General features: G+C 47.3%; 2 protein-coding genes across 2 annotated transcripts in view; one reads left to right on the top strand and one right to left on the bottom strand.

The window, feature by feature from the left end:
- Window positions 1-351: 351 nt before the first annotated feature.
- LOC125327059 (inositol 1,4,5-trisphosphate receptor-interacting protein-like 1) lies at window positions 352-2,075 on the bottom strand. The gene has a single exon (XM_048305976.1). The coding sequence runs from the start codon at window positions 2,005-2,007 to the stop codon at window positions 352-354; it is 1,656 nt and encodes a 551-aa protein (XP_048161933.1). The 5' UTR covers window positions 2,008-2,075.
- Window positions 2,076-6,843: 4,768 nt separating this feature from the next.
- RTN1 (reticulon 1) overlaps window positions 6,844-24,557 on the top strand; it is a 117,956-nt gene continuing 100,242 nt past the window's right edge. Inside the window, exon 1 of the mRNA XM_048306232.1 lies at window positions 6,844-7,338. Coding sequence (XP_048162189.1) covers window positions 7,149-7,338 — 190 coding nt within the window. The 5' untranslated portion in view covers window positions 6,844-7,148. The remainder of the gene's footprint in view (window positions 7,339-24,557) is intronic.

The raw sequence follows: 24,557 nt of genomic DNA, 5'->3' as shown, positions 1-24,557 counted from the left end.
CCAACTGAGCAGTGCCTTCTCCATGTTCTGCACGCTGAGGTCTGTGTCAGCTCCTCCCTGAGGAGTAGATTCTGCACACAGACCCCAGAGAACACAAAAAGGAATGGCAGGATTCGCTCTTGCGTGCTCCCCGATCTGTGTAGCCAACCTGGTCATCACTGGATGCAGTGCTGAGGAGACTGTTGGGACGACACTGCTGCTGCTGCTGTCAATGGCAGAGTGCGGCTGCACAGCGCTTTCCCTTCCCTCTCTGTATCCCGCACTCTCCCCTCTTTTCCCCTGTACAATCAGGGGAAACTCTGCTGCCAGCTGCCAGTCTCACAAGCACAGCTCTAAGCAGGAGAACCTCTTTCAAGGAATACTTTCGAGCATTTCTACGAGCCACGTCCGCAGATCCACATACTCGCTCATTGCCTGGGAGTGGGCGGCCGGATCCATCACCAGGTGATGGAAGAGATTGCACGTCTTGGCCATTTGCACCTCTGGGGGCAAACTGATCTCCCCAGGGAGCCTACGGTTGCCCAAAATAAAATGGTTGAGGCATCTCACTTCCACGCATAAGCGCAGGTACTCGCTGATATCCACCAGTCGCCTCACGAAATCTCTCCTGCGCCACCGTGACACAGGTACGATGCTCAGGAGGTGCATAACAATGGTCTTTGTGGTGTAGGTGGAAATGCCTAAGCCCAGCTGAAGACGGGTGAAGAACTGCAGGCATTTGAGGTGCAAGCTGTCAGGGGGGGCCTGCCTGGCGATGTACTTGAAGAACTTCACCTCTGCCACAGCGTAGGTCTCAGGCCACATTGTGCTTGGGGTGCAGGCCTGTCTAGGCTGGCTGCTCACAAAGATGTCCGAGTCGCCTTGCCGCACCCCAAACAGCACCTCAATGCGGAAGCTTTCTCTGCCCTTGGTCACCTGGAATTGGCAGGAGCGTTTGGAGGGCAGCAGCACTAAACGCCACGTGTGCGACTGAGGCAAAGCTGGCCAGATGGCTCTCACCAGCTGGTAGAACCAGCGGGCAGTTTTCTGCACATCGAGGTAGGCGCCGGTGCACAGGGTGTGAAGGAGGCTGGGATCCTGATTCCTCCTCAGCTCCTCCTCGAGGTGGTGCAGGAAGCACAGCATGTTCTCACCCTGCTGCTCCCTCGTGCAGGTGCACTCCAGCTGCACACGGACACGGAAGTTCCTGCTGTGCCTCTGCTCCTCAGTGTCCAGCTCCAGGTGGAAGGTGTGCCCTCGGGGAGGAGTCATGGGCACGAGCACGCGGTACACAACATCCTGCTCGCGGGGACTCCAACCTTCAAAGGCACTGCCCACTCCGATGGCTTGTTGCAGGACCGGGTAGAAACTGCCAGACAAGATGTGGCCAAAGTAAATCGTGAAATTGGCCATCAGGTCAGTTGTCCACTCGCAGCCTTTCTGCAGGTCCTGTACAGGCCACTGTATGCGCTCCATTAAAATCCTTCCAGTGTAATCTTCAATATCATGCTCTCTTTCTTCAGCTTCACGAGCATCATTATTGTTGTTTTCTGCATTTGCAGCCGCAATGACAACTTCATTTCCAGCACCATCTTCGTTTGCAGCACCATCGCTGACTTCCTCTCCATTGCCATCATCATTGTTGACTTCCTCCCGATTCGCATCATTGTTGTCTTCTTCATTGCCAACACCTTGTTCGTTTGCATCCACATTTCTCACTTCCTCTTCATTTCCAACAGCTTCTTCTTCATTTGCATCCACATTTCTTACTTCCTCTTCATTTACACCATTGTTTTCTTCTTCAGGCTCCTCTCTCCTCAGGCTCCTTTCCCTCCAGATAAACCATGGGGCCGAGAGAAGGAGCAGGAGCCCAGCAATGGCCCAGATCTGCCAGTGCTGCAAGGCAGACCAGAGCAGCTCTCGCCAGGCCCCTCTACTCTGCTTCAGGGTGAGCTGCTCCACTTCCCACTCCAGAAGAATCTTCTCCACTTCCTGGCTCATCGCACGCGCCTCCATGCGCAGACGCATCGCCTCGTCCAAACCATCACCCACGGGCCGCAGGTAGTGGACTAGGCTTTGCAAGAGCAAGAACCAGAATGCCAAGGAACCCATGGTCTGCGGGCGGATGGAGAGAAGGCCTTGAGTGGGGCGGGGAGGGAGGCAGCCGGCAGTGGGGGCAGCAGGGATGGGAATGACAGGGGCCTGGGGCCAGGAAGGACAGGGCCCCAGAGAGCTGGCAGGCAGCAAGGCCTGTCCCGCTGCCCCAGCAGCAGCAGCAGCAGCAGCAGCAGCAGCAGCAGCAGCAGCAGCAGCACCGTGCCCTGGCCAAGGCTCTCCCGTGAGGGGCTGTCCCTGCCCTGTGCAGCCGGAGAACCCTCCCCCGGGTGCAGCGTTTCTGCCCCAGCCCTTGTCCCCAGCCCAGCCTCCCCGCCACGTGTGCACTCACCGCTTGCCCAAGCAATACAGGGCCAGCGTTACCTGCTGGGGCCTTTGGTAGCTGCCCCCATTGTGACACATCGCCCGTGATGTCACAGGAGCCACAGCACATCACAGCCAGGCCAGCCCCACCCTTTGTGCCCAGCCCAGCTCAGCCACTCCGAGTGGCCCTGGTGAACTGCTTAAGGCTGCTTTTGAGTGAATCTTCTTCTAAGAACTTCCCTTGCTCTTTCTTTTGTCTTTCTTATCAGCTGCCCTCCATTGCCAGTCTCATAGATACCCATGTTGGAAGGCACCCTCGAGGATCATTGAGTCTGAGCCTTGACTCCACACTGGTTGAGCCACACTTAAATCTCTGAGTTGTTGAGGTCAAAAAAGACCCTGAAGATCTCACAGTCCAGCTGCAAACTTAACACTGCCTACTCCACCAATCAGCCAGCTCCCCAAATGCCACATCCGCACAACGTTTAAACCTTTCTGAGGTGCTGACTCAGCCATTTCCCTGGGCAGCCTCTTTGCAAGCTTGAGATCCTCTTTATTGAAGGAATATTTCCTACAGATCCAATCTAAAGCTCCCGCGGTGCAACTTGAGGTCATTTCCTCTGCTTGCATTGCTTGTTCCCTGGGCTAATAGAATGACCCCCACCTAGCTACAACCTCCCTTCAGGGACCACCTGCACTGTGTCAGGAGCTCGGGCTGTGAAAGCAGCTCCTCGCAGAAGAGAGAAAGGTGATGCTTTTGCACTGGCGTTCCCGTGATCCAGTGGGACCAAACGGGTTGTCGCTGGGCAGGAGAGTTTCAGGCTGCCAGGAAGCGTTTCCATGTGAGGAGAACCTTTCTGCCAAATACATCAACCAAGGGAATCCACGCCCTTCCATGCAGAAGGAAAAAATCAGAATTTTCCTTGTAGAAAATGGAAAGGTTTGGAGTGCAAGTCAGTGCTGGAATGTGCCCGCATGTCCGTGTGGATTTTGCTAACCTGCAAGGCCAGACTGGGAAGATGGGATCCCTGCACCCAGGAAATGCCCTCTTGCTCTGGGGCCTTCCAATGGCACTGGCAGCACAAGTGAGAGCCCTTCAGCAAGGCCCCAGTTTGGGCAAACTCTGAATTCCCTAAGAAAGCAGCTCAGATGTACACTGCCTGCCCTGTGGGATGCCAGAGGACGGACAAGCTCCACAGTGCTAATGCAATACAGCTTAGGCTGCAGCTTTCTGCCCTTGTGTCTCTGGAGCCTGGGAGGGGAAGGCTGTGTGGCTTGGCACGACCTTCACCAGCTCTCCTGCTAACAGCACTGGGCACCCCAAGGCTGTTTGGTCTCAGCTCAGGCAAGAGCAGAAAGAAACCCTCGCCTGGGTTCGTAGATCCCTGAGACGAGCAAGGACGAGGAGTGTGCAGTGAAGAGGCCATCAGCACTGTACAGCAGCTTCTCTCAGCCATGAATAGCAGGAAACTCTTAACACTAATCTTATGGTTTGGGGTTGGTGGTGTGTTTTGTTTGGAGCTTTTTCCCCCACAAGAAAACCTGTGGCATTTGCCATGTTGCACACCTGGATTTGAGTGGTCCACTCTTGGTGCAGCCTAGATCCGTCTCAAAATTGTGCCTTTGCCCCTCTCTTTCCTCGATGTGTTACGATGTGTTGTTTGAAGGGGTTGATGGGTAACACGCTTTCTCTTTTTTCACCTTGTGCTCAAGAGCTGGGAGAGCCACTGACCACCCTCCCCCAGCCCAGCTTGAGCCTAAAAGGGTTGTGCACTAGGGTAACATGGCACATTGCCAGTGGCTCAGCTGCCAGCACCGGTGCCAGCCAACGTGGAAGGCTCATCTGTATGGCTTGAGTCAGCTCACAGCTGCCAGCATCTGTGCTGTGTCCTGCCCCACATTTGTTCTGCCATCAAGTCAGAGGGCACAAACCTGACACTGACAAGTCCACCTCAAGACCATGTCCCCAGGTCACACAGCCACACATTCCTTAAGTACCTCCAGGCATGGCAATTCCCCCAGTTCCATGGGCAGTCTGTGCCAGTGGTTGACAATCCTTTCAGATGAGAAATTTTTCCCTAATACCCAATCTAAACCACTCCTGGCACAACTTGAGGCCAGTTCCTCTTGTCCTGTCCCTTGTTCCCTGGGAGCAGAGCCTGACCTGCACGAGCTCCACCCTCCTGTCAGGCAGTTGCAGGGAGTGAGAAGGCTCCTCTCGGATCCTGGTCTTCTCCAATGTCAGCCCCTCCAGCTCCCTCAGCTGCTCCTCATCAGACTGCTTCTCCAGGCTCTTCCCCAGCTCCCTTCCCTTATCTGCACACACTCCAGCCCCTCAAGGTCTTCCTTGACATGAGGGGCCCAAAACTGAATTCAGGGTTTGAGATACAGCCTCTTCAGGGCCCAGCACAGGACAGTCATTTCGCTGGTCCTGCTGCCTCACTATTTTTGATAGAGGCCAGCATGCCACTGGTCTTCCTGGCCACCTCTTCACACTGCTGACTCCTCCTTGTCCCCATTTCTATTCAATAAGTAGAGCACACACTCTTTCTTCTCAGTCTTTTGCTGTAGTAACAGTGCCTGTGTTCACAGCAGCAGCCCTCAGACCATGATAACCCCTTTGGTCTGTGGAAATGAATCATTCCTAGCGGGTGTGTGCGCTCATTCTGATGATGCTGCATTATCACAAGACCTTTGTGATGGCCCACTGCTCACACAGCAGAGCTGCCAGGGGCTCAGTGCTCTTACAGGCCTTCTCCTGAGTGCTTCAGTCCATTGCACACTCACACAAAGAGACTCGTGGGGCGTCCCAGAGAGTGGTGGACACAAAAGAAAACTGGGGAATCCAAACAAGGATGCGCATTAAGATCTATGGGAAGACATATTTTTAAAAACATACTGAATATTATTAACATCATTAATAGCAATATTGAAGTCATCAGAATCTTGCTGGAATCATAATCAGACATTGTATATGTCATTGTATATGTCAAAGTGGGAGCCATGAATTTGGAAAATTAATCTCCTTGGCTCATGAGATGAGCCTGAGGTATGGGATTTGGCATTACAAACTCCATGGCTAAAATCATTGCTACTGATCTGCAGCAAACATTGAAATAAAGAAAATCCAGTTAGCCTGGGCATCTTCTTGACTGTGAGGCTGCTGAGGCCCTGGCCCACGCTGCCCACAGAAGCTGTGGCTGCCCCATCCCTGGCAGTGTTCCAAGCTAGCTTGGATGGGGCTTGGAGCAACCTGGCCTAGTGGAAGGTGTCCCTGTCCATAGCAGTTTGTTAGAACTAGATTGTCTCCTAGATTCATCCCAAACCATTCTATGATTCTCAGGCAGCAGCAGGACAGAGCGAGGATAAGGGTGGCAATTCGCCAGGAAGATAACACAAATGGATAGTAGCCTCAAGGCTACTTTTGAGGCTTTTCATCTTGTATTGTGGACTTACTCTGGATTTCCTCCCCCCTTACTTGGAAAAAGTGGGAACATGTTCAGTTTTCAAGCCCAAGCACAAGCTTGCTGTAGCCGGAGAGGGTCTGAAGCCTGCCTAGGGATGCTGTGACACACAGATCACAGCTGGAGATCCACTGCTGCAACAGCCAAAGGGCCAGGTGAGAATGAAATCTTCTGGCTGGGGCAATTACTCTCCGCTTTGTAGCTTGACCTGCCACATGACAAGAGAGAGGTCCTTCTACAAGGCAGGGAATTTGTTTCCTTGACCTGTAAGTGCCAGAACTCTGTGCAATGCAGGAGTGATCCCATACCCTTTACCTGAGTCCCTTTCCTCATCTGTAAAAGGACAACAAGGAAACTTGTTCCTAGTTCACCTCATAAGTGGCACAGATTCTGTGAAAGCACAGATCCTGCCCTGTGCTTTCACCTTTGCTGTATCTCACACTGCTGCTGCTCTCACTGACAGCAAAAATCCCTGACATTTCTCATTGCCTCAGTACACACACGATTTTTGTGAGGCAGTAAGCAAGCAAATATAATGGCACAAAAAAAAAAAAAAAAAAAAAAAAGGAAAGAAAAATAACCCGGCACACAGACACCTGCTGTGAGTTTATTTTGACAAGTGTCATTTAGATGCAATAAGCTGCGATCATATCTCCAGCGCGGCTGCAGAGAGGAGCCAACTGGGTAAACAAACCCAGGGGCAGAGTGCGGCTTCTCTCGCCGGGTTAGGGTCCGGCGGAGAGGGGGAGGAACAGGGCGATTTTAGGGTGGGCTTGCCGAGAGCTGTCTGCCCTCTCGGCCGAGCCCGGCCGTGCGGGAGGAGCCGGGGGCTCTCCCGGCGGGCGCGTTGCCGTGCCGGGCTGCGGCGCCTGCGGGATGCTCTGGAGCGCAGGGATGCGGAGGAGGGGGGCTGCGGGAGGGGAGAGGGAGGCGTGTGCCTGCCTGCAAGGGGGCATTTCTTCCCTTAACCCACACAAGCCGATGCCTACCCTGCTGAAGCAGTTAAACGGGGGAGAGCGGCAGCCCGGCTGGCAGATTCCTGCCCTGTGATATGCCAGCCACAGGGTGACGCAAGGGCTGGAAGGCTCCAACTAACAAGCCATTTTCACCTGCGTAATAAGCGCTAGTGGAGATACGGCAGCGGCGGCGGCGGCGACTCCCGGTCCCTGCAGCCGGCCAGACCCCAGCGCGGCCGCAGCACCAGCCAGCCCGGCGGCCCCCGCAGCCCTTCCGGTGGCCCCCGCTGCATCCCGAGAGCCGGAGATCAGCGGCCGCCTTGCAGGCAGCATGTCAGCCCCGCCGGACCCCCAGGACCTGCTGCTGGCGGGCACTGGGGTGCACTGGGCTGCGGACGGGGCGGACCAGTACGCGACTGGGGCTCCGCTGCGGGATGGAGATGGGGCTCAGCAGCGGGAACAGCTGGGTTTCGGCTCCTCCAGGGAACACCCGCCCGTTACCATGGCGACTGCATCCCCAGGTAAAAGGCGAGGGGTACCCAGGGATGCTCAACAAAGGGGCCCTGGCAGGAGCATCTCCCGGTTGTCTCGTTCCTGACCCTTCTTCTGTTTTTCTCGCAGCCTGGCTGCTTGGAATCATCGCTAACGAGTTAGTGACTGCACGTAGGGAAACAGAAAATAACGAGGAATTGCGGCCTTTGCAAATAGTTATTTTTTGCTGATGTGGGGGAGGGGGGACGCAGGAGCCAGCCAAGTTCCCTAAAGCTCTTTGCAGTTTGTTAGGCATAAGACACCCAGATTTCAGGCAAATGTTGGAGGGCATTTGATTTCATCTGACTTGTTGTGTATCTGTCCTCATTTGTCAAACACCTGTTCACATCTGGAGTGACAGATCTCAACGGAGTTACTTTAGCTATTCGCCGTGCACCTGGAATTCCTGCACGGCCCCTTATGTTATTTCAACATGCAGCTTTTAATGGAGTGCCTATTCTAAAGTGTTTGTACATTTCGTGCATGCTTTTGGGACTTGTTCATTTATTTGTGGACTTCCTGCTTGCTGTGTTTTCTGCCTTTTGAACATTGAGGTGTGTTCAACTTCAGGTGCATTTAGTTTAGGGTATGTAGGTTCATTGATTTTCAGTTTCTTTTTGGGATGTGTTCAATTTCCCTTGGTTTAGGGCTGCTTTCTTTAGTAGGTGCATTAGTAGCAGGTGTATATCTGTTAATGAACCCCAGAAGGCTTCAGCTTCCCATAGCTCCTGGTAGAAATGTTTGGGGAAAAATTACTCTCTTTCCTTCTTGGTGACCCATCCCTACTTTCTTTCCCACTGCTGCCTGTCAGAGAACCTAGACAGCCAGAAACCCCAGCCCTGGGGAAGCTGATGCATCCCATCTCACCGGGAAGTAGATATTTCCATTACATAGCCTGAAGCCTTAAACTTGTCTTGAGTAAGTTGAGGGCCAGGGCTCGGGACAGGAACCGATCTCTGTTATGCAATAGCTGCAGGAGCATTAAGAACTGCGTTTTTGGGCTGAGTCCCTTCTAATCCCCTCCAGTCAATCAGCACAAAGAGTAGCTGGCCAGGAACAGCACAGTCTGTGTGGTTATGTGTGCTGTTCTGCTCACAGGCACACGTGTGGTTTCACAGGGTCTGAGTGTGCGTCGGTGCCTGTGTGTGCTCCCAACATGGATGTTTGCCTGGTGCCTGTCTGTCTGCTTGATGTGACCGAGTTCAGGGGTAAAATGGGATCTAACGCCCCTCGGCTGATGTGGGAAATGTTTTGCTGTTTTGTAGCTCTGGGCAGGCACCTAATCTGCTGATGTGCTGCTCATTCGCTGAGCTGAGTGTTGGGTTGTGAAACGTTGACTTTCTACTGGAGGCAGAGGCAGATGGCTGGGAATGTCAGGCTGCTTGAGTTGTGCAAAGAGGGGCACGACTGGGGTCTCCAGGTAGGGCTACCTCAACCATATAATGACACAAAGAAGGGGGGGAAAGAGTCTTGTGAGCTTTTTTTGTTCATTGATGGATAAAAATATGGCCATGCTGAATCTTAGCATACAGAACAAAGAGGGGTGGTCTCTTAAACGGTGTAAATCACCATTAAATGGAATCACTGTGAAGCTGCTTACATTTAATGAAGGCTTCTTCAGGCTTGACATGATCTGTAGATTTGCACTTAGAGAATGCAGAATATAGACAGACAGAAAGAAAAGAAAAAGAAAAAGGAAAAAAGGGAAGAAGAAAGAAAGAAAGAAAAAGAGGTGCAAAGAAAATTTTCAGCTTTTGGAATCGTCTGCAAAGGAGTTTTAGATGTGTTTGTCTGCATGTGTCAAACTGTGACAAGGTGGAGGCAAAGTGAGTAATACAGACCTTTTTTTGGTGTTCGCTGGCTGTGGACTGTCAGGCTGTCAAACCAGCAGTACCATAAGAGTAGTAATGTGCTTTAGACATTTCCCATTTTGTTTTCCCTGTTCAATAAAGAACCGTTGTGTGGCTGTGTGCGTGTCTGGCCGACCATGGCAGACAGAGCAGCATCCCAAGCAGTGCAGCCCTGCGCACGCAGTCTCCCTCTGTTTGTGGCTGCAGCAGCTGTATTTCTGTTCCACACTACCTAGAGAGCCACGACTCCCGCCCCCTTCACCGGGGGAAGTAAATAATTTCCTTGTTATCTCTGTGTGACTAAGTATTCATAAGTTTCTGAATAAGAAGACTGTCATATTGTTGAATATCTGAAACTGTCAAGTTTTTCTGAAAACTCTTTTATTTCTCCTGCTCCAGCTTTTTTACAACACTGCCATAGTCTGCTGTAAACTCAAACACTCCTGACACAATGGGCCATCTGGGGACACTTTAGACAAGGAGCAATCCATCCAAACAAGAGTGAACTGGACAGAATAATTTTCAGGTAGCTTCCCAGCACATCCTGTATCTTCCTCCACACCTGTCAGACCAGTCATCTTTTTTTGTGAAAACCATAGTTATGCTCTCCAAGGCAAGAGCAGGGTTTGGAGTCTGGGAGATTCTCCCAGCATGAAAATAACTGAAAACAAATGGCGGGAATTTATCACAGGTTGTGCAGATATTTTCTTATACAACCTAAAAATTTGCAAACTTTCCCTCATCTTGGCTTTTGTTTTAAGTTTGAAAACCAGCCAGGGATTGTTGAAAGGTTCAGGAATATTTTTGAGCTGGCCGTGGGCCCGGCTTTGAGCCAAGCTGGCTTTGTGTCAAAACCTGGTGAGTAGTTTTTGAATGATGAAAAGCAATGGATTTCACTCCCCATTCTTCGGATGAACCAAAATCAGCAGTGATTGAGACTGCAGAAAAAAATTCCCACGAGGAGTGGAAAGCTCTGAGATTTCTCAAGCACAGTCAGGGCAACAGGGAGCTGCAGATCCCCCATCAGCCTTTCCTCCTGCAGGGCTCCAATGAAGATAAACTCCAGTAGCTTCTGGGCAGGGACAAAGCTGTTTCTCTTGCTTTTATACTTGGCCCCTGAATTTTGCTGAAAATGTCTCTCTTTCTCAAATGCAGAGTTTTCCTCCTTCCCAAAAATGAATTTGGTTCGGGTAAGAGGACCTTGCAGGCAGCTCTTGCAAGGACTGGTGAGCAAAGAGGTCCTGAAGGGCTGGTGAGCAGTTATATGTTTGTGAAGAGAGCCCTGTGTCACCCAACACACCATCTGGTCACAGATTCTGTTATTTTATTTTTATGCATCAACAGTGATTAAAATCCCTTGACAGGAATTATTTCCAAAAATATTACACAGGCTACCAGGCATTCCCCAGGATAAATACATATGGTTTCCTCCAGAGAAATGGCAAAATGTAAGAACGGACTGTACCTCCATGCTGGGTGTGTTCTTCAGGGAAAAATAGCAGGAAAAGGTCAGGAACTCACACAAATGGTGATTCCTGTGTGAGGATCAGGGAAATTTCATGCAGCCTGGTGCATGGGAGGATCTGTAGGGTGGTGTAGGCAGTGGTGTTATGCCCCCACATCCACGCAGCTGAGATTGAGAGAGCTGCCAGCTCGTACTCACTCTAAGCCTTCAGACAGGGCACAGCAGTCAGGGCATCCCTGGCAATCCTGGCCTGTTTCCAGCTGCCTCCAAAGACAGGTGACATGTGGGGTCCAGCTGCCCAGAGGAGAGGAGGTCAGTGCCACAGGGGATGGCATCAATAACTGGGATGTATCTACAGGGATACAATGGGAGGGTGGATATGGCCTATGGGAACCCTTCTGGAACAGCATCCAGGGGTTGGTTGGGATCCCCTGGGTTGCCTCAGGTGATGTGGAAATCCTGTGCTTATGAATAACAGCACCCATTTGGTGTGTGCCAGTGAGGGAAGGAGGGACTCAAAGCTGCTCGGATGAGGCAGATGAGTTGAGGAACAGCCTCTGCCTGCTGAGGAGCAGTGGGAGACCAAATCCCAGGAGTATTTCATGCTCTGATAGTCATAGATATAACACGCAAGACTGTGAGGGGTGTTGGCTCCCACTGCTTCATGATGAGGACAGTCTCTAATGTCAGTGCTTTAAGTAAAGACATTTTTTAAAACCTTTTCTAATTCACATGACTTGTAGAGGTTGACTTTGAAGATATGTGCAGTGCACCCATGTGTTCTCACCATGAGATAACCCACCAACCCATGAGATAACCCACTGCAAGGGACTGCAGTGAGGTGCTCCTGCCATAAGCCTGAATTGGTATTGGTAAAGCTGCACCAGTGAATCTCAGTTTATGGTTTCTGTCCAGTTACTGGGGAGGGTGAGTTACTGGCAGCTTTGCACCTCAGCCTGAAAGAGATTTCTTATGGTTTTCAGGCAGGTTGAGAGCACCGTGGCTCACCTGGGTGGAGAGAAGTAGGCATAAACATGAATGTCTGCGCTGCTTGGGTTTGGCACTGACACTTTTTGGGATGCCAGATCATGGACAAATGCACCAGGTTCCCCACAACAACTGGCTATTTGTGGCCTTCCTCCCCCTTCCCAGGTCTTGCTCTAGGAAGATCTCTCTCTCCCCAAGCATCCATGGCAATGCGCTGCTCACAGCCACTGCACTGGAAAGACCAAGATCCAAACCCTGATTTTTCAAATTGCTGTAGAAAATTGTGATATGGTGGATTCACTGACCTAAGCACAACACATGGGAGCCTCAGCAGGTGTTTGGAAATGTGTCCTGAACTGCCATGCAATCCTGCTCAGATTGAACCACCTGAGGCCAGATTTAGTCTCACTTTGGAAGAGTATATATTCATGCCAATTCTACTATCAACATTTTAGTCCTTTCTGATTTAGAGAACTTAATTTAGTTTTTCTCTGCTGTCTGGATTAGCCACTCAAAACAAAACTTCTGATCTACTGCTGTGAGTGAAGGGGACAGGGATCATTTGGTGGAGGTTCTCCCCATTCCCTGGTGTTTTGTTAGTGCAAGCAGATTTTGCAGAGAGAGAGAACAAAGCGGATTTCTTCTTGGATCTTTCTGTTCTTGTAATCCTCATGAAGCTTGACAAAGTAGCCTAAGTACACAGTTAGCCATCAAAAAAAAAAAAAAATCCTGTTGAAATACCATCCTTCATTCTCATTTGTGTAAAGTAGGAGCAATGGCTCCTGCTGGGTTTCTCCAGCAATGCTCTGCATTTGGGGTGCTCTTAGAGGTGCATAAAAACTCCTGGTTTAAAATCTGTGCAATTCTGTGCAGCAGAAGTGTAGTTCTCAACTCCATGCAGATCAAAATGCAGCTGGTTTTGCCCTGTTCCTCACAGGGATGCAGGTAGTTCTGTCCACTTTGACTGCCACACTGATAAATTTTCTTCAGCCTTCAGGGCTGCAATTGAGTTGAGGAAGAGGATGAGGCAGATGAAAGAGCAAAGTAGTACCAGGGAGGGTGACTCACCTGCCTTATTTTAATCTTCATCACTCAGTAATGAAATGTTTTATTTATAGGCAAGGAACCGAGAGGGAGAGTTTGGGGAGGAGGAGAATGACGAGGAGGGGAGAGGCTTTGGATGTCCCAGTTACTGCAAGTGCTGGGTTTTGTGAGTTGCAGTATTTTCTGGGCTGTGAATCTCCCCTGGGCTGGGTGGTTCCTTATCTCTCACTGGTGCAAGGGTCCCAGGAGGCACATCTGCCTCCTTTTTTTCTTCAGCTCTGGAAATGCCACTTGATGACATGTCTTATGCTTTATTTTTACAAAAAACCCCCCTGTATTGTGCAGGTATCATTGTGTCTGGGGACAGTGACCCCAGAAAATGCCTGCATGTTGCCTCTGTTTCAATCCTCCCAGAAATGTTTGAGCAGATGCCACAGGTCGGTTTATCACGTCCTCACAGACTGTCCCATGAAGGGATCCTGGCCCAACTGCGTGGCCCTGGATTTGCCCAGGATGCTCAGGACTAGAGTTAGGCTCTGCTTTCAGTCCTGAGACCTGATTTGGCCCCAAGACCGAATTATTTTGTACACAAGTGTTTTAGCTTAAAGTTCCCGAAGCAACCAAGGAGTTGTGCTGTAGGTCCACATCATCAGCAGGGAATGGAGCTTTTTAAATGGTGACTTCTTAGGAATTTCCTTCACTCTCCCTCCTCAGCAGTTGGTACCTCTAAAATGGGCCAAGTACGCACTGAGCTTTTTCATTTTTCATCTAGCATTTATGTCCTTATGTCTGTTCTTCGTGTTCTATTCTCTTACTTCTAAATCAGGACTGCCTCCAAATATCTGGGGGTTCATGTTTTTCTTAGGTTGTTTGTTGTTTGTTCTTTTCAAAAGAGAAGTTGGCCTCCACATAGCAAACCATGCTTCAAGTAGTGAAGCATTATTTGTAATTAGTTTTCTAATTTAGGAAAAGCTGTAGAGTTGGCATGATTCAGCACTCAGGAGCAAATGTCACATTTAGTGTTCTTGTTTGTTAAGACACTTCTGATTTATGGTCAGTCTATTCCTCCAAGAAACCTTGTACCTTCAAGAGCGAGAATAAATTCTTGGCACTCACCTGCAAGGCAAGACGTGAAAATCACCTATTTCAGTCCTCCTTGTTTCAATGAAGTATTTAAGATTCTAATTTTATGGAACATAAGTGCATTCTTAACTGCTATTAAAATTAAGATGGTCTTAAGCATATGCATAAAGGTGAGCATGTTTTCTTGAATTTAGGGATAAATGAAGTAGAAGATACATCATGGATAAATTGGCTTTATTACCCATTAGACCACACTGCTTCAGGACACTTGCATATAAAATGGAAGCACCAGCACTTCCCCATCTCATTACAGCACTGTGAAAATTAACCTTTAAAGAGATCAAAAACTTAGAATGAAAACCATAATAAAGTTGCTGTTGTTTATTTTAATCTAACGTGTGCATTTAGGTGAGAATAAAAATTGCTAGAAATTACTACATCCTTCATAAGCCTGTCTCTTTCAAATATTGAGGTGTTACCTCATAAGCATTGGCTTTGTACTTTAATATTCCTAAAGAGCGGGCTTTCCCCTCTTTATTTAAATAGCAGCCAATAAAAGAGTTATTTGCATATTTCTTTCACTGCTGTTATGCGTTGCCTGCCCTTGATACAGCCTCCTGCTATCATGAGATCTTGTATGAGAAAAGGTAGCTGGTTCTTCAGAGATGATTTCAACACAATTGCCATTAACAGCTGCAGCATTCCCAACATCTCCTTCACACAGCAGTGGCTGCCATCCTGGGTGCAGTGCTGCAGTGGGGTGTTTGCTTGGGTGCAGGAGATGATGGAGCAGGGGAGATGCTTTCTGCACTGGGGTGACTCTGCAGACCTGCACAATTATGTCTGTGCCATTCAGGACATAAGTTATGTCTTATTTTTCAGCAGTGCTGAATTTATTAACTGCAGCTGATTTATTGCTGGTAGCTTTAAAGACATCGAAGGGACTTAGTAACTGTGGCCAGTAAAAAGCAAATGCATGGGGCAGCCTGGTCAGACTGGAAACTTTCCTGCTCCCAGTGCCTCGGGATCTCGTGCTTCTCTTGTCTCTGAGGGTTTTTTTCTGTCCAAATTATCAGTCCATATCTTGGGTGCACATGTGGGTGCCCCTGGGTGAGCCCTGTGGCTGAGAAGGAGGAAACACCAAGTCTGGCCAGTGCTTTGTATCCCAAACACAGCCCTGGGTGCCATCCCTCACCCCATCGGACCACCTATGGACATTTCAAAGCCACAAGTGCAGAAGTTACAGATCCAAATGACATCGCCAGCTTTCCCTGCACTGCATTAGTCACTGGCTGCATGATCAAACAAAAATCCTCACCCTGGGCAGGCTCTGCAGCACAGCTGTGCAGAGAAGGGCTGCAGACAGTCTGAGCCATCAGTTTGTACTGATAATCTCCTGCTGAGCCTGGGCCCCCTCCACACAGCTCCCAAAAACACTCAGGGGCACCTGTGAAAGAACTGCTGGAGGGACAGACTGCATTTAAGGATTGTGATCTGCAAGAGAGTTCTGCCATTCACAGGCCTAATTCACCCCCTAAGTAGGGGCCTGAACCCACCCCCCCCCCAACCATAATTTTTCATGTCAGGAAGGTGGGGACTCTCTCACCCCACACAGGTCTTGGTGCACATGTAACCAGCAGAGCAGCTCTGCTTGGAAATTGTTTTAATGCCAAGCTCATGGGCAGGCCAAAGGGCTGGATCCTGAGCACAGCCTAAAGGTTGCTCTAAATCTGCCACCACCATTCAAGTGTTCACCGTATCCAGGTCAGATGCATCCCTCTCCCTGTGTGAGGCACTGAGGCCACGGCCGGGGTGGGAGGTGAAAGCCTGCAGCCAGCAGAGCTGGGGAACAGTGTCCTATCTCTGCTCTGATCTGTGGAGCAGCATGTGCTTTGTGGGAGAGGGAATGAGGTTTCACAGTTACCAGCTCTCTGCTGGCTACTGGAGCACGGAGGGGTCTGAATTCCAATCAGTCTTAATTGGGTCTTTCCCTTGATGTCCTTAATGCAGAGGCAAACGAGGTGCACTTGCTGCTCATGTGCACAGGAGATGTTTTGCATTTCATGGTATTTTCTTCCCTGTTGATTTCAGCACTGAAGCACGATGCAACACGCTGGAAATGAAATGTGCACTTCAGCTGAACTGGAAGCTGAGCTGCTCTGTGCAGGTGTAGCTGTGTGATACGAGCAGCAGTCATTTGTTATTTGCAGACTGATTTTAGTAAAATGGGAAGCGTCTTCTTCTGCTCCTTATAAAAGTTACAAAAATGTGTATTGCAGTTTTTTCATCTTCTGTTCAGTGCTCATCTCTATCTAAGGATGTAGCATGTTTGTCAGTTTGCTGGGTTGGGTTTTTTTGGTATCTTTCCCCTTTTATTACAAAGATTTATAGCTTTGGTAAACATCACTGAGCAAATGCTCTAAACTGCAATATTGCTGGGCACTAAATTTTAATTGAGATGGTTGCCTTTGATGTAGGGCTAACCTAAAGCTGAGGCTGATTCCTCTGTTTTGCAGCTTTTGCAGTTCTTTAAAAAAAGACATAATGCAGCATTTATGTAGTTGCTGATTTCTCTACTGCTCTAGCAAATTATCGCTGGAGTGGAATGTAGACTTGATTCCTCAGAATTTCCTGGTTTTCCTGAAAGTCTCTGTTTATAACCGGTGATTCTCAGAGCGCAATTAGTTTGTAGGACAGGTGTTGGGCCCAAAGGTGACACTCCAAGATGATGTGTGAGAGTTAAAATCCCAGAGGAGTCACCTCCTCTGAACACATTATTTACAGGAAAAAATAAAATAAAACAAAAGTGGTTTGGAACCTCTGGGCAGTAGCTCCATTTATCACTTTAACTAAGAAATTCTTACAGCAAATTGGCTGGTAAGTGGCATCTTTGTTGCTGGCAGGAGAGGATTTTTGTAGATCCTCGATGTTTTAGGCGGTATCTATTTTTTAAGTAAAAAGTTTAATGATTGTTTAATGAGGGTACATTGCATACAGGACTGAAAAGGCAAACAAGCAATTAATTGATTGCATGGACAGATTTGGAGTCATTAATTAAAACCTGGATTACTTTTACATGGATGAAATAGGAACTCTGCCTATGAAAATGCATACCTTCCTCTGCTGCCAGGACAATGGACTGAATTTCCTTAAATTCAATTTTTTTTAGTAATTTGTCATCAGACAAAAATATCTCACCCGAAGAGATACATGGATTAAAATAGTATTAATAAAAATAGTGAAATTTTAGAAATAAGTGTCTATATTTTCAAATTATTCTCAAGTCAGTTCATGTTTCACCTTATTTGGCTGGCAGCAGTGTTCAGAAAAGTACCTTTGCTTTTAGAGTAGGACGTTTATTACAAATATACATAAAATCCATTTTAAAAGCAGTAATTCCAGCCTGCAAAGTTCTTAATTCTATTTTAGAATTGCCATGACATGTACATTTTTTCTGTTGTGGGGGTTTTTTTGTTGGTTTTTTTTTCCCCTACCCTAAAAAATACCACTGGAGATTATGGAGGATTATCTGAGCAGTTATCATAGTAAAAGGCAGTTGCCATTTTGGGAATTCTTTTTTTCTTTAAAGTGCTTTTGACATTAGCCTTTATAATTCAGTGCTGTGTAGTAGAAGTTCAGGTCGGAGCTGAGGAGACAGGCCTGGGGATTAATGCTGTGTGAAATATATGCAATCTCCTTCCACTTTGAACGTGCTAAGCAGACCATGTATAATCCCTGGAATATTTGGTAGATCTGCCAGGCCTTGAAGATGGCATTTGTAATATTTGTCTAGCTACATGTATTTTTATATGCTTGTCCCTCCCCGTGCCATCCAAACTCTATTCACAAGTGAGGAAAAGGGGCCAAACAAAGACTGAGAAGTAAATGTACCATTCCCAGGAGGAGATTTTAGAGTTTGGGCTTCTTTTTTTCCCCCCTCTCTCTGCTGTTGCTTTTTAATGAATCGTTCTTCTAACCTACTTTAAATTGAGCTTCTAGCATGCTGGATGTTTTGCAGATGAATCATACTGTGCAATGCACTTATGCGTATCTGCTGTGCAAGTACATTGTCAGCTTGTATTTGATAACCTACCAGCAAGCAGGATCTTTTTTTTTATGGAAGCTTGGGATACTAGCATCGTTCTCCAAGTGAGAATAATACAACCACTGTTAATAAATCAGCCTGGGTCCGAGGATGTCTCACTACTTTTGCTGCATCCTTGATTAGCATTATCCTCAGAGGTATAAATTAAAGAGGAAAATATATAATCTGGGAAGCTTTCCAGCATCATCTTTGAAAATGAGAGCTCGGTGCTTTGCTGGGATTTCTTTGGTGGAGGAATGCTAACAGCAATGCTGAAGATGTGCCCTGATTGCACCCTAAAGAGTAGGAAGATGAACAGAGTAGCTTCTTTTTTTTTCATTCTTTGTCATCAAGATAATTTCTGATGTCATCTGCACTGGGTGAACAGTTTCTACACGGTTCTGTGAATTGATCCCAGAAATGCAGCTCCAGACGCTCCCTTTTCGACTGCTTGTTCCCTTTGTCTGACATCTGCACAAAATCTGGTGCATGTTTTCCCACCTCAGCCTACAGACAACTGCCTGCAGCTGTTCGAGAGTGGACCCAGTCCCTCTGAGACACTGGCCAAAGCCTGAGCTTCAGCAACAAAGGTTTCAGGAATTTCTTCTGACTATTCCTACAAGGTGTCATCACAGCCGGATGGTAACTCCTGACACCTCCCTCCCCGCCAAGGGAAGAAAACTGTGCTGCAGAATGTGCTGATTTGCAAAAAAAAAAAAAAAAATTTAAAAAAAAAAAAAAATTCACAGGGAGGGTTTGGTTTTTGCAGTGTTCCAGCTGTGCTAAATGAGCAGAAAGGGGAGTTTTCAGCATATCAGCAACATCTTGGAAATGCCACATCTTCCAGCACTTTCTGAGTAGTCAGTTTTCCCCTCCCCTGCCCATAATCCACTCGGGTCTTTGGCATTTACTGGAACTAGGAGTTTGGCATGACTTGTACGTGGAGTCTTGCTGTATAAAGTCTGTGTGTTTCTATTTGCCTTCCCTTGGCCAGCTCTCTGCCAACATCTTCCTTTGCTTTCCAAGAGATGGTGAAAAGCACGACAAAGCTGTTGTTCCTCAGGTTGCCTTTTGGGGAGGTGTAAGATATCTTTATTGCTATTTTCCTGATGGGACATATAATCCACAGAGCAGCGAAGGGTCTTACAAACAGCCCCCATGAGTTGCATTTGAATTAGATCTGGGTCTGATGAGGCCCAGGAAGTGCCAGGCTTCTCCAAAGAGGTTTTGGCTTCATCATCAGTGACTCAGTTTACAGGGCCTCTCAGGCTGAGGCTCCGAAAAGTCATTCCGCTCCCCTGAAAAAATGTAGGGCAGTTATTTTTACTTAGGTTCCTGAAGACAGTAATTTTTTTTTCCTGAATGCTATTACTTTTAAATTAATATTAAGGATCCTTAGTTAGGTTTTACAAAGGCATTCACCCTTCCAGCTCAACAAAATAGGGGGAATACTATGTGTTATTTTCCAGCTCTACTGACACTGGTAGATTTGCTGAAGCAACGTGTTTCAACATTTCCAGACATTTTTCCTGTGGAGCTTTCTCTTCCATAGAATGGTTTTCTGTTTCCCCTTGATTTGAGATGAAAAGAAAATTGAAAATAATACAAAATGTTCCCACAGGACAGAATTTCTTTTGCAATAGCTAGGCTTCCAGGTTATGTCAGGAATAACACAAACCACTGCAATCAGTGAGCTTAATTTCAACTCTGTATTTATGACTTATTCCTTGACATTTCTGTCTGAAGAATAATGACATAAACACACTTTACTCTCAGCTTGAAAATACCCATTAAAACTGAGAGCTACTGCACCAGCAATTAGGGTTTGTGAGCACCTATTTAATGCAGTTGACAGGGTTGTGACCTTGGTTCTCTGTCACTGGAAATGAAATTGCCTCCTGGTCCAGCCCATCTAATTGCTTCTGAGCTGTAACACCAAGCAGGTTATTCTCTCTTTATGGCAGATGACTTTGCCAGCACTGTGGTGAAGAAGGCATGAAGTGTTCCACAAGCCAGCAGCTGCCCAGAGTCCTTGGATTTAAATATTTACCATAGAATCATAAATCATAGAATGGTTTGTGTTGGAATGGCTCTTAAAGATCACCCAGTTCCAATCCCCATCTATGGGCAGGGACACCTCCCACTATCCCAGATTGCTCCAAGCCCCATCCAGCCTGGTCTTGGACACTTCCAGGGACCCAGGTGCAGCCACAGCTTCTCTAGGCAACCTGTGCCAGGGCCTCACCACCCTCACAAACAAGATTTTCTTCGTAATATTTAACCTAAACCTACCCTCTTTCAGCTGAAGGCCATCCTCCCCCTTGTCCTATCACTGCATACCCTTGTCCAAAGTGCCTCTCCAGCTCTCTTGGAGCCCCCTTAGGAACAGGAAGGGGCTCTAAGATCTCCCTGGAGCCTTCTTTTCTCCAGTCTGAGCAGCCCCAGCTCTCTCAGCCTTGTCTTTATAGACATATTCCAGACCTGTGGTAGCTCTCTGCTGGACTTATTCCAACAGGTCAACATCATTATATAGTGCTCCTTCTTTACTCACTTAAAAATGTGACTTGCCTATTGATGCCAAGCAAGGCAAGGAAAGTGAGGGAAGACAGCAAATCAGACTCTTTCTTCTTAGTCTCTATACAAGACTTTTCTTTTTGAAAAGCCCTCCCCTTCTCATGTTGTATGAGCAGGAAAGCAATGCAGCTCCCCGTGAGGGCGAAGTGAAGCCTTTAGGAGACATTGGGTTCCCTTTCCCAACCCTGAACTTGGAGATGCAATGACAACTACACCCTCAGATTTGCTGGGCTGCTTGTTTTAGTCAGCTTTTCAGGAAAAAAAATGGTCTGTTCTAGAAGTTTTCAACCAATTTCAGACCCATTCATCTGCATGGCAGCAACTGCCAGAGCAGGTGTACTAGTTTGAAAACAAACCAGTGGGAGGCACCAAGTCAGAATAATAATTTAATGGAAAATAAAGAAAAGGAAAAAAAAAAAGTAAAAGAAAACACTGGTTCAAACTGACAGATTCAAGATACAACCTGAGGCCCTGTTAGGCAGGGTGGTGGTAGCAGTCTGGTAGAATGGTGGCTGCAGTCCTCTGAAGCAGTGATCCTGTAGTAAAGGGGTCTGCTCTTCCTCAGAAAGTCCAGTGGTGGCTGTGTAGCTCCTGTCCTCTGGAAATCCAGTGGAAGGGTTGTCTCTGGTGTTCAGAGTCCCAGATTATATCCACGATGGGATGCTTGGTTCCTCCCTCTGGGTGGAGCATCTCACAATGGGGTAATGAGTCATGAGGCCAAGTGTTAATTAGGCTCATTAACAGAAGATAGTCCGGAGGGAGTTATCTCTGAGTCATGGGGCAGGACAATGATGGGCCATGAACAGAAAGATAGTCTGGGGGGAGGAGGCAAGGAAACACTGCCCCACCTGATTTCAACAGCTCATGAGGATGGTGATAGAATACACTGCAACCCAGGACAGCAGGTAAGATCTAAATCTTACCCGGAGTCTTCTGCTCCTGCCTGCTCCCTGCACCAGGTGTCCCAGGCTTTTGTAACTTTTAGAAATTGAAAGCTAGATGTGAGCAAAAAAACATGTTGAGGAAATAATCTGCAGAGTTGCTCACTCATATTTCTGGTTACAGTTGCTCTGCTGTGCCAGGCACAAGCCAGTTTCTGAGAAGATGAATTAGAGAAGCTGGTTTCTAAGCTAGTCCCACGTAAAGCTGAGAGGTAAAGGGGTGTTTGTTCCTGGTATTTGGTGAAACTGCCAGGAGAAATGAGCTACACTAAAAATCAGTGTAGGTAGAAAGGTGAAATTGTATAAATTACACAGGAGTGTCAGTCCAGGGAGGAGAGGAAGTCAGCATGGAGGGGAAAATGAATAGCAAGAAAAAGAAATCCAACTACTCTCAAGAATTTGGATTTCCCAAGTGGTGGATTTCTCATCAGTTTATGAAGGGAATTAGGTAATTTGATGCTTGTAGTGGTAGGGGGTTAAGTGTATAAACTCAGCAGGTGCCTTTTGGTCCACATCTCCTCTGCTCTTGAGATCTGGAGGCAAACTTTGCCTGCAAAACCATTTCCCTCCACACATTGTTCAGTTGGAGCAATCAACATAATTGCTTTTAAAAAAAGCTTTTGAATGCATTTTTGCTTCTCAATTATTTCTTTTAGTCAATTGAAAGGGCATGAAATCCCCATTCTTCAAGGCAGAGACAGATCTGTTGAGCCTTTCACCATGTGAGTAGTACCTGGAGGAGTGCTGTGCCACAGCAGGACCCAGTGTGCTGGCTTCAGTCTCCAGACCCTTAGAGGCTGGCTGAGCTCTCCCAGCTCCTACATCTAGCACTGGGAAACTACAAGGAATACCATAAAAAGCAGAATGATCTTGGCCACCTGTATAAACATTCTGAATAAACAGGAGGAGGTTATGCAGGAACAGGGCACCTCAGCATGAAGGGCCAGCTTCCTAAACACAGGATGGGAAACCCCAGATGAATCCATCAGAGAAGAACGGGGTTGCTGAGGGTCACAAGCCAAACCCAAGCCACCCCAGGGTGAAAATCTTGTGCTGTTTTGCTGTTGCTGAACAGCAGATGCCAGGCTGAGATGTGGTGATGTGTGTTTTGAGGGCATGATGCAATAGGTGGCCTGGGGACAAGCGTGGTGTCCAGTCTGGAGCATAACACCTCAGGAGAAATGCAGAAAACCCAGAGTAGAGGGGCCAGAGTGATCAGATGTCAGGGAAATATGACCTAGAAGGGAAAATTGAAAGAACCAGGCTTGTTTAAGCTAAAAGAGATAATCACTGGGGTGCAGAACAAGAGCAGTCTCTAAGTGCATTGAGTTCAGAAAGCCCAAGCAAAGAGCCTGAGTCAACCTGATCTCCAGGAATGGGTGTGTCTTCATCTGCAACACTGAGATTAAATATTTGGAAAAGACTTTTGGAGAATGTGGGCCTGTGGGACAGAGAAACACACGTTTCTGGGTGGGTGGTGGCTGCAGCTCAGGTGCTGGAGTGGGCAGTGCAGAGGGACAACATCACCCAGATGGCAAAGGAAGTGATGCTGCTGCCTGGGGCCAGCGATAGAACCAGGTCTCTCAGGTCTTTCTGGACCTGTTTTTGGTGAATGTATAAGCTGTGGTGAGGGATGGCAACAGGAAATACACTAATTTATTCTTTTCCCATCTTAGTTTGGTTCCTGCCCCGTACAAACCAGCAGCTTCTGTTACTCTTTGAAAATCTGCATTGACCACAAGTCACAGAAAAGTAGGAATGGCTGATATTGTTGTGTTTCAGTGTCTTTTAATGGCAATTTTAAAGAAAAATACCTTTATGTGTGTTTTTCAGGGAAAGCCCTGCTTTCTTTAGGGGGAGTGGGTGAATAACTCCAGTAGACAAACCTCAAGATAGCATTCAATGGCTTAAGTTGGACAAACAGCAAACTTCAGCATAAAATGATAACAAGGATTTTTAATAAATGCAGGCTTGGCAGAGAGAAATTATAGAAGATAAAATGTGCAGTGATAGTTAGATATTAACAGAATAGTGCCTGCATCCAATGAAGGAGGAAATGGAAAAAGATACAGCAACTACAGTCTCATCAAACTGATTTAATTAGTATTGTTGCAAACATAAAGGGAAAATGGGCCAAGTGCATCATTGATTTATAAATGTGGAGTGTGAAGACAAACTTGATAGTTTACTCCAGTAAGACATTCATTGTTTTCTGACTGAGTTTCAGTGAAGTGTAAACCTCAGTATTACTTGGAGCACCTCTGCTGGGGAGACAGGCTGAGAGATTTGGGGTTGTTCAGTCTGGAGAAGACTCCAGGGCTACTTCATTGTGACCTTCTAGTGCTTAATGGGAGCTTATATGAAAGAGGGTCAGTGACTTTTTACATGGGCAGATAGTGATAGGATAAGGGGGAATGGGTTTAAACTAAAACAGAGGAGAGTCAGACTAGATACTAAGAAGAAATTCGTCACTGTTAAAGTGCTGAGGCCCTGGCACAGGTTGTCCAGAGAAGCTGTGGCTGCCCCATCCCTGGAAGTGTCCAAGGACAGGATGGTTGGGGCTTGGAGCAACCTGGTCTAGTGAAAGGTGTCCTGTATGTACAAAGTCACTTTCTCTGTGATGAAACAGTGAAAGCAATAAGAGTGACATCAGAGAAAAAGAGGTGAAATGTTAAATACCTGACACTTCTTTTCAATGTTTTTGATTTGCTTTGAAACAGTCTTAATTCAAAAAAGAGCAAAAAAAAAAAAAAATTCCAGTTTTATAGAATTAATTTTTCCAGGCAATTCTTTAAAGTAGAGTTTTCCATGCTTCTCATAGGGCGAGGAAATAATCAATGAGCATTGTTTGGGGAAATGTAGCACCTCTTCCCAACTGTGCTAGTATTGGTGACAAAACAGCATTTCCTCAGACCAATTTGTGAGGCAGATTTGGAAATGATTCCTTTTATACTTGGCCTCTATGGACTCCTCATGAATATTAGAAGTGTGAGCTGTGCTGCTTAATTGTAGCTTCTTGTATGAGTCACATGATTATTTAATGAGGATCGTTGATTGGAGGCATGAGCAAACACATCTCTTATACACACTTGATTGTGCCAATTTCAGGGCTCATTTTCTCTTGATGCTGATACATAACACCTTTGTCATTGGCCTCGGCAAGCATTTCTTTGCCAGAAAA

The sequence above is a fragment of the Corvus hawaiiensis genome, chromosome 6 (genome assembly GCF_020740725.1).
Source record: "Corvus hawaiiensis isolate bCorHaw1 chromosome 6, bCorHaw1.pri.cur, whole genome shotgun sequence".
Classification (NCBI taxonomy): Eukaryota; Metazoa; Chordata; class Aves; order Passeriformes; family Corvidae; genus Corvus; species Corvus hawaiiensis.
This window is presented reverse-complemented; position numbering and strand designations above follow the sequence as displayed.